The sequence below is a fragment of the Dermacentor albipictus genome, chromosome 7, assembly GCF_038994185.2.
Source record: "Dermacentor albipictus isolate Rhodes 1998 colony chromosome 7, USDA_Dalb.pri_finalv2, whole genome shotgun sequence".
NCBI lineage: Eukaryota > Metazoa > Arthropoda > Arachnida > Ixodida > Ixodidae > Dermacentor > Dermacentor albipictus.
This window is the reverse complement of record NC_091827.1, coordinates 100591356-100607540: the sequence shown is the minus strand read 5'-3', so window position 1 is coordinate 100607540 and position 16185 is coordinate 100591356. Positions and strand designations below refer to the sequence as shown.

Here is a 16185-nt window from a genome sequence, read left to right as displayed (position 1 = left end):
AACGTGATTGAGAGCACCACCATTCCTTTCACTAACCAAATTAATTTCTCGGTGTGGGATCACCAAAAAATGATGTGTGTTTCTGATTACTTCTGGACGAAATATGAAAGTAAGACACCCTAACCTTGCATTAAAAGGACACTAAAAAGAAAAATGATTTCACCTGTATCAGTAAATTACCCTTCCACAAAAGCAAAATGGCCCCACTCCCCGTGACAATGCGAAAAGAGGCTCGGAAAGCGAGAAAACGCGCAAGGAGCAGAGACTGATGACGACGACGCCTTGCAGCTTCTGCACCAACTTGGCGTAATGTCCCGAATTCTGACGCCGCTTGCTCTGGCCTATTGAATTCTTTATCCGCTAACACTGAATACACTGTGTTCTAAAGAAGTCAAGGAATGATAGTGGTAAGTTTCTGGAACTATTACCGAGCCAATGCAGTCTCACTATAAAAAAAAAGGTACCTTGAAATTCATGTCCCACTCATGTAGCCGCACTTAGGGTTTCAGCACAAAATTTAAAAAGTAGAACTTGCAACTTAATTTTCTTTAATATTCAACCTATTATTGGAAAATTAATAAAAATATTGTTTTCAAAGAACACTATCAGCCTAAGCTGATTTCGTGTTTATTTATTTATTATTTTTTTTTCAGTGTCGCTTTGAACTAAGTGCACCCAGGGTTCACCCAAAACATTCAGCTCAAAATTGATGGAAAATTCAAGAAATTTAAATGATGCTGAATTACGAAATTCAAGTGGTAGCTTTAAACACAGCTTAGTTGCATACATGAACTAAAAAATATTAAAATTTCCTTCTTCCTAGCTGCATTTTTTTACAGCCAAGCTGCCACTGAGTTGGACACACGCTTCAAGCGTTTTAGGTGGCTTTTCAAGGTCAGTTATAGTGATGTCAACCGCCTTCTGACACATCGCACACTTTGCTCACTGAGGATTAGTAGTGTCCAGTTTTGTCCAAAGACACTCGTCACATTAAAGCTAGATGGCTGAAACCTACTTTCCTCCAGCCATATCTAATGCCCAGGACTCAAAAAAAGGAGCCTTGATGGCTACAATGTGAACCAGCTAGAACAACAACAAAAAACGTTGGTATGGCTTGGTCACTTGATTTCGCTTTGTCTAGCACCATGATGGCAATGGCAATTTAAACAAGCCTGTCATCACTAGTTGTGGACATGCCAGACTGCAATCACTAAGTAAAACTCCCAAAAGAGCACACATCGAATCATTTCCCAATAGACAGTGTCCCCAGCACAGTGCTGATGCAAAGCTTGCTACTTTTAATGTGCAGAAGTCTCCCCCAACCCCAGTTTCAAAGGTGTTCAAGGGGTGCATTTATTTTCAAGGAGTTCTAAGGGCCCTTGGATTTCTTTTTACAAATTCAAGGGTTTTCAAGGATTTCAAGGAGCTGTACGAACTCTGCGCACTTCGAAGTGCCACATGTGAATATTTGAGTACTACTACTATACATACACACCAGCGAGAAGACTAAGGAGATCCAAGGAACTAGATTTTTATTAGTCACAATGCCACAAGGTAATGGGAAATGATTGGGAAATGGGAAATTTAAATTAAACACGGCAATTAACTTCCTCTGTGCTTTCTCTGGTTTCATTGTTACTTTGTGTGTTTGCGATGTACGCACCAGCAGTTCAACAAGAAGGGTCATGTATAATAGAACGTAACATGCTGCCAGAATGCACAAGCCAAACCACATACAAATATGTGTTAGCATCATGGGTGGCAGGCATCAGCAACATTATTAGTAAGAAAAAACATATAAGTGAAGATCATGTCGGTGAAGTTGCTACATGCTTGGTTTTCTACACAGCAGACCAAATGCAATGCTGCCTCAGGAAGGACCTCGGTAACAACAAGTGCAACCCACTACACCACCTAGTACGGGACGATACCATCAGGGTCACCGCAGATACAGTAAAACCTCGTTAAACCGTACCCGCTTAAACAGTAGTTTCGGTTTAAAAGTAGTAAAGTCAATTCCCCGACTCAGCGGCCATTGAACATAATGTATTTTGTATCCGCATAAACCGTACCAGCTTATTGCGTACGCATCGGTTAAAACGTAGCGTTTCCACTTTTCGTCGCGCAGACACGGCGGTGCGTCGTCTCCATCGGGCGGCCCGGCAAAACAACAAGCCTCAGAGATCGGTACAACGGCCTCCAAGCGCCCTGTGCATTTGCACGTGAAGCCGCATCAACATCAACATCATTTCGACGCCGCATGGACGCCGTGCCAGAGAGCGTTGTGGCGCCGTGCAAGCGAGGACTCGCGTCATGCCGAAGCTAGGATAAGAAAGACCCCGGGTGCTCAGCATAGAAGAAAAATTAGACATCGTCCGTGTTACCGAACGTGACACGAAGAAGTCGGCACTTGCCCGCGACGTGGATCTGCTGTTGACTACAGTGTGTGGCATTTGGAATGCGAAGTTGCTCGGCAGCGCTGCTGCGACCGCGAAGAGATATGTCGGCTACGAGGTTCGACTTTTCACCATCGTTGCCGCTGTTGTTGCCGAAGTGTCAACTAGCTACAGTGATGAGGACGACACGGAAAGCGACAGCACGGGCTATTCAGGCCCGACAGTGGCAGAAGCTGCGCGTTACATCAGCCTCATGAATGCGATCGTCGCAAGGAGAACAGGGGCGCGATAACGTAACTATTCCAAACGAAACGTTTTCCGAACTCCGGCAACCGGCAATGAAAAAGGCGCCCCGGGACTTATGCAGCACTACTGCGCGCGTGCACGGAGAATACGTAACGCCAACGAGGAATCTGCCGTGCGAGTGTTTGCCGAGAGGAGGGGGGCTGGCTGAGAAGCTGGCACGCAGCTTCAGTAAGTTTGAGGCCGCTGTCGTCGTGCTAGGCCGCCGCGACATCAAATGAAAATAACACTTACGTCCCGCGAAGTGAATAAATACTGCATGTTTTTTCCCCTTTCATCGCATTCTCTCTGAGTTCCGTTTTCGACAGGTAAGCGGGCGATCTCATGCTATTTCGCTTAAACAGTACTACCGTTTAGTACATACTTTTTCCGAGCTCCGGCCGACTACGGTTTAACGAGGTTTCACTGTATCAAGTGTTTCAGCTATGCTCACCTCTCATCAATAAACATGATGGGTCCGACAAACATCGTCTTACAGATGTTCAGTACAGTTTACTGTTAAAAGAAATGTGCAGTTAATATTGTAACACTGATTAGTTCAGAGATGTAGCATCAAAGCCCATATGTGATTTTTTTATGCACAAAACAAACGAAAACAATTTTTCGTCCCACTTTTGACATTCTCATTTGCTCTTTTTGTGACCTTGTATATTTATTGGGCACATGTTTTCAATAAACCTTCAGTTGAGACAGTGTTGATCTCCTGCCTACACTTTCTTTTTCCTCCGTCTTTTTGTGTTGTAAATCATGATTATATCAACCACTTTTCTCTGACGAATGTGAATAAATGACCAAATTATATTGCCTTTATTAACTGGTAAACTGCTTCTTTTGACTGTGGATCACACTGTTCATCAAAATTTAAGACCACTGTGAAGAGATCATAACAGCTGATGCAGTGTTACAAAGCAAAGGGCCAGAGTACAACAAATGGAAAAGCACGAACCCCATCATCGTCGGGGTCGAGTTCACTGTAGTTGTTGTGCGGGTTGTTGACTTTCTCTAAGAGTTCCCTTGCCAGCCGCTTGGTCAGGTGGTCTCCATTGAGGAAAGGGTGCTGCAACGTGCAAAGAGAGAGAGAGAGAGCAATACAGGAACGTTGAAGATCCAGTGTCTCAATCACAACTGGATTCTTTACTGGGGCCATTATATATTTCCACATTACACCACCTTACAGGCCTACGTGGGCACTCAGTTAGGGGTTTACATGAATATGAGAACACAGAAAAGCCAGGATATTCAGCAGCTAGCATAAAATAATAAGATTTAAGACGGAAAGTACAAAGCTCGATTCATTATTCGATCCCAAAGCAACTCCACTGCTATGAGAGACTCTGTACAGTGAAGGGCCCCACATTAACTTTGACCCCATGTGATTCCTTAATGCTCACATAAATCTGCGTTCATAAGCGTGTTTGCATTTTGCCACAGTTGAAATGCGACCCCGTGGCCGGCAGCAGAATGCCGTAGCCACTGCGCCACCACGGCAGGTGAACGTACAAGGCAATGGACAGACATCATTACGCAATGGCACATGTAGTGCTCTGCGTGCTAATAAAACGAGTACTAAGAATAATGGCTGTAGTACAGGGTATCACATTGCAGTCTTAGACATTCGTTATAAGCATACACTCGTTACATGCAGATGTCAATGAAAAACATTTTAAATACATTTCATTACATCAAATGATTATTTCATCGGGGTTTGTTACATCGAGGTTCCATAGCAGTCTACAAGATTTTTACGATGCATGATTGCAAGAGGCTAAGGCAATGAAGCAAACGCTTGTGTGAAGTCAAAGCTGTGCTTTGTACCGATCGCCTTTGGTGGTATCGCTTTCAGTGGCTAAGCAAGTGAGCAGAATGCGTTTCGCTCCAATTAGTTGTCATGCCAGACTTTATTCCAGACAAAAGTGAAAATATATCCAGAAGTAATCAGTGGTGAACATGGGTTCCAATGTCAATTGAAATACATTGCAATATACATGAGGGAGCATAAAGCAGAAGTATGCGAGGTATGACACCATAAATGCATTTTGTGAAAAGGGCTTACCGCCAAGCACACACAAAGCGGAGCGTCCCTGCCATAAGCTTGTCACTTTAGAATACTTATGGGGGAGATGGTGCAGTTGAAGCGAAGTGCTATAAGTAGACTTCCATTCGTTCACAATTTTTCACAATTTCACAATTTATTTATTAGTAAAAATACAGATAATTGCATGTGTGTAGTATACATAAGGAGGTCCCAAAGTCAAAGACTGTATCGGGACCTCCTGCTAAAGACACTTATGATGTTATACAAAGTTTAAAGCAACAGTAGTATAGATGAGAACTAAGAGTAATATCGAAACATGTTTATAGCATATGAGTAATAAGAACACTTGTTAACAGCAGGACAATATAAAAAAACGGAATAAAAAAAAATGAGGAGAGTTTCAGTAAGTATTTATTATGAATGATTTTAGTTCTTTTTTAAATTGGTATAAAGTTTTTGCATTTTTGATGATAGGGGGTAAAGTGTTCCAAAGCGATATTGCGGAAAATTCCGCAGTCTGTTTACCATAGTTAGTTCGCACTTTAGGTAGAAGAAAATTATTATTGAGTGCAAATCTAGTGTGACTATGAGCTATTTGGTCACAAGGTGAGAAGCAAATTGATGGCAATTCCTTAGTCATATATTTGTAGAATAAAATTCCTAGATTATATTTGGTCAGTTCTGAAATGGTTAGGATGTTGTTTTCATGTAGTAAGGATTTTCCATTAGCAAAGCGTGAACTGCTTGTAATTATTCTTATGGATTGGTTCTGGATTACCTGGAGGGATGCCAAGTGAGTGTTATAAGTGTTACCCCAGCATAGTATGCCGTAGTTAATATGAGAGTGAATGAATGAGTAGTATAGCGAGATTAATGTATTATGTGTAAAGTAGGGACGAGTTTTAGTTAGAACGCGAATACCGTATGCTATTTTCTTTTTGATGTGAGAAATGTGATCTTTATATTTCAAGCTGCAGTCAAGAGAAATCCCAAGAAAAGATGAGCATGGACTGGGAGAGATGGAGTGTGAGCCGAAAGTTAAAGAAGGGGAGAATGCAGAATGTTGTTGATGTGAGGAAAATACAACAAATTTAGTCTTAGTGGCATTAATGGATAATAGGTTGGCATTACACCAACTTAAAACATTTTGTAGATCAGTATTTAGCTTGTTAATAAGAAGTGACATGTGTTTATCAGAGGAAAATATGGTAGTATCATCAGCGTACAGAATGCACTTACTAGAGGACAAACAGTTAGGTAGGTCATTCATATAAATCAAAAACAGTAGTGGTCCTAAGATAGATCCTTGAGGGACGCCAATGTTAGTGGTTTGTTCTCTGGAGTAGACGTTAGATACAGACACTATTTGAACCCTATTTGATAAGTAACTTTTTAGTAATGAGAGCGCAGGACCACGAACACCGATAGCCTCAAGTTTAGTAAAAAGGATAATGTGGTTTAAGGGGGGATGAGGGTCTTGAAAACTTTTTTTTTATTTCTTAACATATCTTCCTGAAAATTGGCATGCAGATATATCTTTGAATGCTGATCCCAAATATATATTCAGATTTTATATATCTCATCTATAAATGAAGATATTGCAAAATAATTCATCCCACATAGGTCTTTTCTTACGGGCCATTATGATAATTTCTTAATTAAAAAAACTAGTTTCAAAGAATAGCTGTCATTTCCAAGGGCCCACTGCACATCCTAAAGCTAAAGAAATTTTTAAAAAGTGATCATATAGGTCATGAATGAATAACAAAGTAGGAAGAAAAAAACAATGCGGGAGTAATTAGCTCACATCTGACCTAATTGCTAGTCTAATGGGTTTAATGAAAAATGGAAAGCTTTAGGATGTAGTTGAGGCTTTACTGAAAAAAATGATACCTAATTCAATAAAATCAGTTGATGCAAACATTATGAAAAGTTCTGTAAGGCAAAGGCATTTGATCGAAAAAGCAAAGCTGAGAAAATTGCATTCAAAGTTTTGCTTACTCTGCCACTTTTGTTTACCTATCACATGGAAAAATTTAATGCTTTAGCATGCAGCCCAGTCATTACTGAACACAATAACACCAAACGCAAAGAAATTTGTTCATGTAAAGATTGTGAAAACCTCTGTATTGCATTGGTACTTGACAAAAAAAAACAAAAAAAAGCTCAGAAAGTCGTCTTCACTTGCTGCGCCGACGTTCATTAGCTCGAACTTGCGGGAAGTCGCGGACTTCTTCGCCAATGAAGTTTTAATGTTGTCTGCGTACTTTTCACGCCCCGCGCACTCCGCGCAAAACACCGCGTCGAAGCGTTGAGCACGCGAGCTCGGTTCAGCCGCGTCCGTCGGCACCGAAGCGGCGTGCGGAAACGCCGAAGTCGACGTTAGGCTTAGGTCAGCCGGCTCGGCCGCTTCCGACGACACGGAATCCGAAGCGACTTGCAGCGTTTCAAAAGTTAGCATTTTCGACGGGCTTAGTCCAGGTGCATCCACCGGCACTGCAGAGACTTGCGGTAACACCGAAGTTGACACCGATCGGGACTGTCCAGCCGCGTCCACCGGCGAAGCTGTTGTTGGCGAGCTCAGTCCAGCCGCATCCACCAAGGCCACAGCAGCTTGCGGCATCACCGAAGCTGTAGTTCTTGACGATGTAGCGCTCTTATTCCATGCGCGCCTCTTTTTGCTGACTGCTTTTCGCGTGCTTGCTTTCAAGCGCGCGTCTCGCGCCATCGTGACACGCGGAACAAAGACACCAGGCACGCAAAAGCAAGAAATTCGTGGTTAAAAGAGGCGACTCAATAGCCACAATATCTACAAGGACGATAAAGAAAAAGGCAGAACGAAAAATACTAGGAAACAAAGAGGAATGCGAAAAATGACGTGCGCGCCGGCGAAAGCAGACGACGCGAAGGAGTCTAACAACGCGGCCGCGGCGCCGCGGCAGGCGAAGCATGCGTCACGGCCAATCAGAGGGCTGCGCCTCGGGGAGGCGCCCGTTTCACCCAATCAGCGGTTGTCTCGCGACGATTTCGCTCTTGAGAACGGGTGCTTGGGGTGCCGATCGCTCCGCTGCACGAGGGTCTACAGCGTGCCGAGGGGCGCCAGAATGGAGAGCGGGAAACCAGCTTTCAAACGAGACCAAGATGGCGCCGATCGGTTCGCGTCGCGCGGAGCTACGGCAGCTTGCAAATGAGGCAAACCTTCGCGCTTGGCGTTCAATTTCGGCTCACCGACGTTTCTAAATTGCCGTTTTTTTATACTTCGAGTCGGAATTGAGCCATAATATTTTGTAGAGGCATAGTTGGGACGTTAAAGACTTCAAAAACGCAATTTTTGAAAATTGCCATTTTTGACCATTTTTCGCGATTTCAAGACCCGCGTCCCCCCTTAAGCAGTCGAATGCCTTTGTTAGATCAATGAAAACTGAGCCTGCAAATAGACCATCGTCAATTATTTTTTTTAATTGGTCAGTTAGATGTATGAGTGCCAAATCTGTGGAATATCCATTACGAAAGCCAAATTGGCATGAGGAGAGAATGTTAAATTTAGTGAGATATTTGGTTAGACGCATTGCGATTAATTTCTCCAGAACTTTGCTGAAAAAGGGTAAAATACAAATAGGGCGGTAGTTATGTATTAATGTACTGTCACCTTTTTTTAGAACTGGAATGACTTTACCGCGTTTGAGCTCGTTAGGAAACACACCAGTCTTGAATATCGAATTAGTAATATGAGACATGATATCAGAAATTAGGTGGGCAATCATTTTAATGGTAGCAGGTAGAACTTCATCTATTCTAGCACTGGTGGGTTTTAGGTGACATATAACGTTATATATTTCTTCTGGCGTTGTGGGAAAAAGAAAAATGTGTGAGGGAGTCGATTAAGTTGAGTGACTTGTGAAGGAGAGGGTGTGTCATTATCAAAAAAGTAGGAGCTGAAGGCGTTAGCTATTTCGTTAGGGGAGTTAACTTCGGTTAATTTGATATTGGCTAATTTGATCCGGACTGACGATCCCAGCAAGCACCCATACATTTCCATTAACCCAAACTTCCATTATTCGGATTTCAGAATCTCCCTTCACCAAATAATATGAACTTATCTTGTCAACTTCGATGCAATACAGTTGTGTTGTGCAATATGTAATTTGTTGCATTGAAGCATGTAAACAATGGAAAGGGGCCACTGTCATGGGACATAGTACATGTTCCGGTCATGTCTGCAGTCACCTAGATGCCGAATAAGCATACTGGCCGCCATTCAGTGCTGCTTATGACGCTGCTGTGGTTATTTGAGCACTTGTTCCCCCCCGCCATGCATATCTTATATATGATACCGTTAGTGGGGCCTAGTGCGCATTCCTTAATTATAAGCGCACGCACGTGCCGTAAACTGAGAAACGAAGAAAAACAACCTGTGTTTTGGAAAAATTAGCAATAACAAAGGCGCTAAAATGAAAAAAAGAACTCTAATATTAGAAAGTCAAAGGAACGTGTAAAGCCAACAAAACAACAAAACTCTGAGGGCCTTTAAATAAACTTATTAGCCGCCTCGGTACTCGTACTGTGACCAGAGATGGCACATGCACGTGCGTAAATTGAAGAACACGTGCTATTAAATGAAAGAAAACTGGCACGATTCCTTGCTTGGTATACTTCATCGTGTATATAGGCTGTATTGAGATGAAGCTAACTTTAAAGGCAACACTTCCAAGTGAATCAACAGCATGTTTTGGCATTCTTTTTTTTATGCGAAGCATACTAGCCGCACAACCACACTCTTCCTTGCTGCGCCGCACGCGGCCGCGTAGCTACCATATGACGTCATAACAGCTGCAAAAGCGGAGGCTCAACTCGTGCGCTCGCTTGCGGCCGCGTAGCTACATAGCCGGGTCTCAGCTCTACGCTCGCCTGCGATCGCACAGATGGTACTGCGGCCTAACTCCCGCTCCTCCCGCTAGGGCACTGACGTCACAACAGCTGCAAGCCGGGCTCAACTCTTGCGCTCGCCTGCGGTCGCACAGCCGGTGCTGCGGCCTAACTCCCGTTCCTCCCGCTAGAGCACTGGCGTCATAACAGCTGTGTAAAAGAGCCCCGCGCTCTCGTCGAGGCCAGTTGTATAGCGCGATGGCGGGAAAGGAAAGGGCCGCTCGTCAGACCGCAACATGCAAGTTACAAAGAGCCACGGAAACGGCCGAAGAACGAGAAGTTCGGCTTGCCAAGTGACGTGCACAGTACGCGGCTAAACAGCAGCGTTCCTTCACAGAGTCCGAGGTAAAGGATGAAGTTGCGAGTGTATCTGGGAGTACTTCTACTCACTCGGTGCGGCGAAATGCAACCAAATATAGCCAAGCAACAGCAGTTCACCAGGCTAAACAGTGGTTCAACAACTAAAATAAAGGCTAGTATGCTTCGCATCCTGGGCTTAACCTTAGCTAAGCCACAGCCATTTTTTTTTTCAGCCTTTTGTTTAATTCAACCTGCCAGATAATTTGACCAGTTTCGTTGGTCCCATCAGGATAGAATTAAAGGAAGTCAACTGTATACACTAGTAAATGTCACATACATGTACCACAAGTGGTCGAAATTATTCCAGAGCCCACTGTTTTTCGATTCGGCGACAATGCACCAACTAATCCGGCAACAAACTTGCTTGAAGTGTGCCAGGTTTGCTTTGCAAAGTGCAAGACAACTGTTGTGAACATGTCACGAATATGACTGGAGCACTGTAGAGCTCTATTGGTCAACGTGAACTGCAAGCACTTTGTATGAAGGTGGGTGAATGCAGTCACTAGTTCTGCTGATCCAGGTCATCCAAAGGACATGGGCACCGAGATTGTGGTTCAAGGTGACGACTTTGACCCTGTGACAGGTATCACAGAAGTGGTTCCTCGGGACTGTCCACAACTTGATCTCATGCAAAGCATTTGCTAATAGAGATGGAAATACTAAATTCATGATTTCATTACTCCCTGTTCCCACTTTTTGCCAGCTCTGCAATACTTGCACCACAACTAGAATACTTCTGTAGTGCAGCGTGACTTACCATGAGTAACCGCTCTGCAGTGGGCCTCTTCTTGGGGTTCTTGGTCAGGGCCACCTTGACAAAGTGGTGGAAGTTCTGGGACCTGTGTCAGGAAATGCACAGGATTACACGCAAGACACTCCCAGATGAGGTGGCAGATGCACATAGCCTCTGTGATCACTGTACACATGTGTTTTTATTGTGTGCAAGTGTGTCTGTGTGCATGCACGGGGTAAAAAAAGAAATCCAATTATACAGGGTTTGTTGTCCCATAGTAACTAACGCATGGGTAGGGGTGGGCAAATATTGAACACCTTCGTATTGACAAATCAAATAGTATCCTTTTCGATTTGGCCTTCCATTCAAATATAGTCACCATTTGTAAAGGTGAGTATTTCTTGATTCGTTTTTTAATATTTTAAAATGTCAGCTGTGCGCAATCAAGCATAAGGTTAACGTGAGAACTTGCACAATGGGAGCAAGCTATGTCCCTCAGGGAGCCTAACCTGATTGTCTATACAGATATCATTTGCATCCTCCAAAGAGTCCTGAGAATGTGAAGAGAGTGCTTATTTGTTCTTCATGATTCATTAGTGCTTTTAATAAACAATGCTTCACAATGTACAATGCGATGACAGAAACCGGCTAACACTACATATACTAGGATGCGAGCATCATTTTTATACCAAATGTGAAAATGACTGCTCGCTATTCGAAAACTATTCGAAAGCATCTAATATTTTATATTAAATCCAGCTTAAAAAATTACAATTAGCATACCCCTACACATGCTCATCAGACATGCCGTAGTGAAGGGGGAGCTGGCTGTGCTCCAGTTGAATTTTGACCACTTGATGTTATTAGGAGTTGGCAGTTGTAGCTGTAGGAAGGAGCTTGACTCTTCGTCGGGACTTAGGAGAGCAGGGTTTATTTGCAGGATTTACATTTTGAACAAGATACATTGGCAGTCTAGCATGACTCCCATATGGAGCCCGCAAGATTAACTACAGCAAACAGCTTACGAGCACACAGCTCACGAGTACATTTCTAGCATGACAACGAGCACTCAGCTCCCGACGACGAGCAGTCTCTAGCAGCCGGCAACCGCTGCTTATAAGCCCTTGGTCCCCCCTTGAGTCCCAGTGGACGGAAATGTTCGTCCAGTCATCGTTCGACGTCACCATTTGACGTAACCGTAGATGACCCGCCCTTTTGGAGGAGGGCGAGGGCTGTTGGAGGAGGATGATGACTCACACACACGTGCCGCACATACACACAGGTGTAAAGGTCCGGAACCGACGTCAGAGGGCTTCGTAGAACTCTGCTTTGTCCTGGGTGGCGCAGCCGAGTACCACATTCCTGAGCTGACAGCGCGCCACGTGGCTGCCGGTCATCCGCAGTTCTCTGAAGTGCGCCTCGTCTGGTTGGATTGGAACACATGCAGCGGGCTGAAAGCTGGCACGTTGCCACCCCGTTTGGCCATTCCCAACAGTGTTCTTAAGCACCTGTTCTTAAGCACCTGTGTTCTTAAGTCTCGGTGGTTTGTTCCTGCACTGTGGAAGATGCAACAACGATGACGGTCACATTGTGGCCTGCAATTGCTGCATGCTGAGCGTGTGTGGACACTCGGGGCAAGCCTTGTAGCGAGATCCAGAGGTTACTCTGTGGTCGAATGTTGTAGTCGGTGATGGACTCGTAAACGGAGGAATCAGAGTGATGCAATGGAAGCAGCAATCATCAAGCCATTCGTATATGAGCCAGTCAGACTATGAAAAAAGTGGCTTCACTCTAGGCTTGTGAAAGTAGTGCTGATATCTGCAAAAGTTGTGGCGGAGGTGGAGCCACAAGCTGACTGGAAATAGCAGGCAAAAAGTTTCAGGCACTTGCTGGCAGACATGTTTCCCAGTCATGGTGTCTTATGATGCAGTCAGAACATGGGTGCTAGCATGTATGTTGTAGACAGCAGAAGAGCCACTAGTAGCTGTGGCTTATCATCCAATTTCATATAAGTTCATGCCACTACAGAGCTAAGCATGGGCACGAAGATATGCTGGTGACCGCCGAGAAGTGATGGGCTTCCAGACAGCGAACATAACGAGCCTAGCAGGGAGGTGATTGGGCTGTTCGTTGTCAAAGAATAAAGGAAACAAGGAACCTGCAGCGATGGTGTCCTCACCACATCATGGCTCCTTGAGAAAGCTGAGCAGCTGAAGGGGAACATCATGTTCTATACCAGAAACTGAAAAATGTGTTCTTCAGGCTGTCATATCAGTTGTTGCCCTTGAGAAAAAGATTTCATGAATCTCTCTTTTAAAGAGCAGGTACTGCCGGATCTGAGATGACATGTCGCTGATGCATGGCTGTGCCTAGAATTACAAAAACCAGATGTCAGGACTGTGTGGACTACTGTGGATGGCAGAGCCAGAAACTGAAAAATGTGTTCTTCAGGCTGTCATATAAGTTGTTGCCCTTGAGAAAAAGATGTCATGAATCTCTCTTTTAAAGAGCAGGTACTGCCGGATCTGAGATGACATGTCACTGACATATGGCTGTGCCTAGAATTACAAAAACCAGATGTCAGGACTGTGTGGACTACTGTGTGGATGGCAGAGCCAGATTTGCAGGTGCTATGGGTTCTCGAGCATTGTATGGCGTCATTATTCTTCTGTCTGGTCCATGGAAATGGGTGGGGCTAGGCAGTCAGCTGTGCCAAGATGCTCGTTGTCGGTGCACTAGTTTATATGACTGTGGTCAACAATTTTTCCTAATTAACAGGTGTGCTTCTCTGCATTACACATTTGCCCAACTAATGGCAGCACTGGTCATGTTTCACACGAAGACAAAGTGCTCGTTGCGCATGATGGGGGCTACGTCTCTTGTGCATGACTTCATCACGAGGACCACATCTACATTTTTCAAGTCATATGACATTCTATGCACTGACTGACTGTATAATGACTACCGGGCCATTAGCTTAGCAAACATCCTCGCAAAAAAGTTAGCTTTACGATTATAAGTGCCACACAAACAAATTTGAGCGTGCGCCAATGTGAAAGGAAGATGAAGACCAATTCATGAAGCGGTGCATCGCTGGCTTCCATCGGCATCTGGACTTTGAACCCCATGCTGCCAGATAGACGTCGTGTAGCAGAGGATCTTCAAGCTCTGGCCTGTGGCTCGAAGGGGAATGCCCACCACGTTAACGCGTCGATGACGAGTTCAACGCCCCATTGCGTGACGCTACGGTCATTTCAACGAAGTTACTCGTGAGTGTTAACCTATAGTACCAGAGGTAGACATTCTTGTACTGAAAAAGGGGTACCAGCGAAACACAAAGGACGCGCACACAAGGAAAAGACGCTGGACATGGACGGGCATTGGTTATTGAAGAATGGCAGTTGAATGCCTTTGCTAAGACTTTACGTGAACATAGCTTAACTCACCAGCAAGCCCATATTGTATTGACAGTTCCCATGCACCTGTTATCGCCGTCCTTCTTTATGCATGTCCAATATACCTCATGTATAAAAGTGTTTCTTCGTGTTTACTAGGCTATCTCTAGTGTGTCCGATAACCAGGGCCCATACACAGACCCCTTTCCCATCACAGTAACGGAATACAACCGGAGAGAGACAAGGAGGCACCAGGCTGACACCTCCTGACCGGCTCCTCCAGGCATTATGATGTGGCTCGGTTGTTTATTTCATCTGCCGCAGCCTCGAAAAGAGGTTCGCAACATTCGAGCTCTAGCACAATGCAAGCTAATGAACTCTGGCGAGGACTTCTAAAAATTTGCATCACCCCGAAACTCGGATTAGGCATGATCGTATCACCAAGATTCTACAGTAATAATCTTTGCATTCATGTGCTTGTTAAAGCTGCACTATAGGAATCGTGACCCCCCCTCTCCCCCCCCCCCAAAAAAAGCACAAGCTTATTGCACAAGCTTGTATGGTACTGCATATACTTTTGACTTTTCTTGTTCCCCCGGGATTTGGCGGCCGGAAAATCTACCATACAATCGCAGTCTACAGCAGGAAACGACAGCATGTTTGGGTTATGCATTATGCTTCTGATGACACTACTTTGCAAGCACCCTAAACCAGATGGGTGATGATGCTTATTGCAATAGGGTCGGTGGCGATAGCTGTGAGTGTGGCTTGCGACGACCTGGGAGGAGATTGGCTGGTACCGGAATAACAAACTGAGTGGATGGCTACTGCTATGAATCGCGCGCACCTCATGACTTTTCTTGTTTACACGGGATGTGGCGTCCGGAAAATGTACCATACGATTGCAGTCTACAGCAGGAAATGGTGGCATGCTTGGGTTATAGCGCATTAAATGAGCGCAGTATGCTTCCAACGGCACCACATGCTGTGAAACAAATGAAGATGCTTATGGCAATAGGGTTGGCGGCGACATCTGTGAATGTGGCGTGTGACAACCCTGGAAGAGATTTGCTGGTGTCTAAATAAGAAAATGAGCACTCACCAGCGTTTTCACGAGGGACAGGCAGGCGAGTATTGAGGGGAAGCTGCCACTGTGAGTGGCTGCTGCTCTCAATCACACGTGCCTCACGTATTGTCTTGTTTACATGCGATCTAGCGGACAGAAAATGTATTTTACAATTGTAGTTTGGCGATGTACTGAGTGTTTGTGCCAAAGGATTGTGTTTTCCGGGAACGTATGAACCGGCAAAAAATAAGCTTAATCCAATAGGGTAATTTTTTGTGTTCTCGATGATGAACGTTGGCACCGGGAAATCGTACGTAACAGGATCGTGTAGACGAGGTTCTACTGCACCACCATGATGCATTCAGAAATGTGGTTTGCAACTGTCGCACTAGCGTCAATGCAATTGGCATTTGCTTACTTGGTAAAAGGGAGATGCAATAAAGAAAGCACGTACCATTTGACCTTGTCCTTGAGCTGGGGTGGCTTGAAGCCCGACTTGGACATGAGGAAGAGGGCCCGCATGGGGTGTAGGTCAAACATTGGCGGCTGCAGTTCCGCTAGCTCGATGGCTGTGATGCCCACTGCCCAGATGTCACACTGCTGGTTGTAGCCACCCTTGCGCTCCACGGCTGCTACCTCGGGCGCCATCCTGCATGCACCGAGTCATTCAGCCAACGTCTTCCACCGTCTTTTCTGCCGGGTGCCGAGAAGGCGTGGGATCAACACATTTACCATGGCAGCACTTTTAGAACATTCAATTCCTGTGCATCATCATTCACTACCAGATCACAGGTCGTATCCCCAAGTTGCATTAGCAGCTGTGCCTGTTAATGCGAGAGCACTCCTTGCTAACCCCATCCACTTTGGCCCGTATGACTATCTCTTTGTCCTCAAAACGATAACCACATAAAAATAAATTTGAAATGTTCTGCAGGGAATCAAGCCCAGGCCTAGTAAGCGAGTAACTATCC

At 44.8% G+C, this 16185-nt stretch overlaps 1 protein-coding gene across 11 annotated transcripts in view; it reads right to left on the bottom strand.

Moving 5' to 3' along the window:
• hppy (MAP4K3-like protein hppy) overlaps window positions 1-16185 on the bottom strand; it is a 217725-nt gene that overhangs the window by 102044 nt on the left and 99496 nt on the right. For all 11 annotated transcript variants that reach the window (XM_065450743.1, XM_065450744.1, XM_065450745.1 and 8 more), the window contains 3 exons: window positions 15669-15863; window positions 10778-10859; window positions 3646-3756 (listed from right to left, as the gene is read on the bottom strand). In XM_065450743.1, coding sequence (XP_065306815.1) covers window positions 3646-3756; window positions 10778-10859; window positions 15669-15863 — 388 coding nt within the window. The remainder of the gene's footprint in view (window positions 1-3645; window positions 3757-10777; window positions 10860-15668; window positions 15864-16185) is intronic.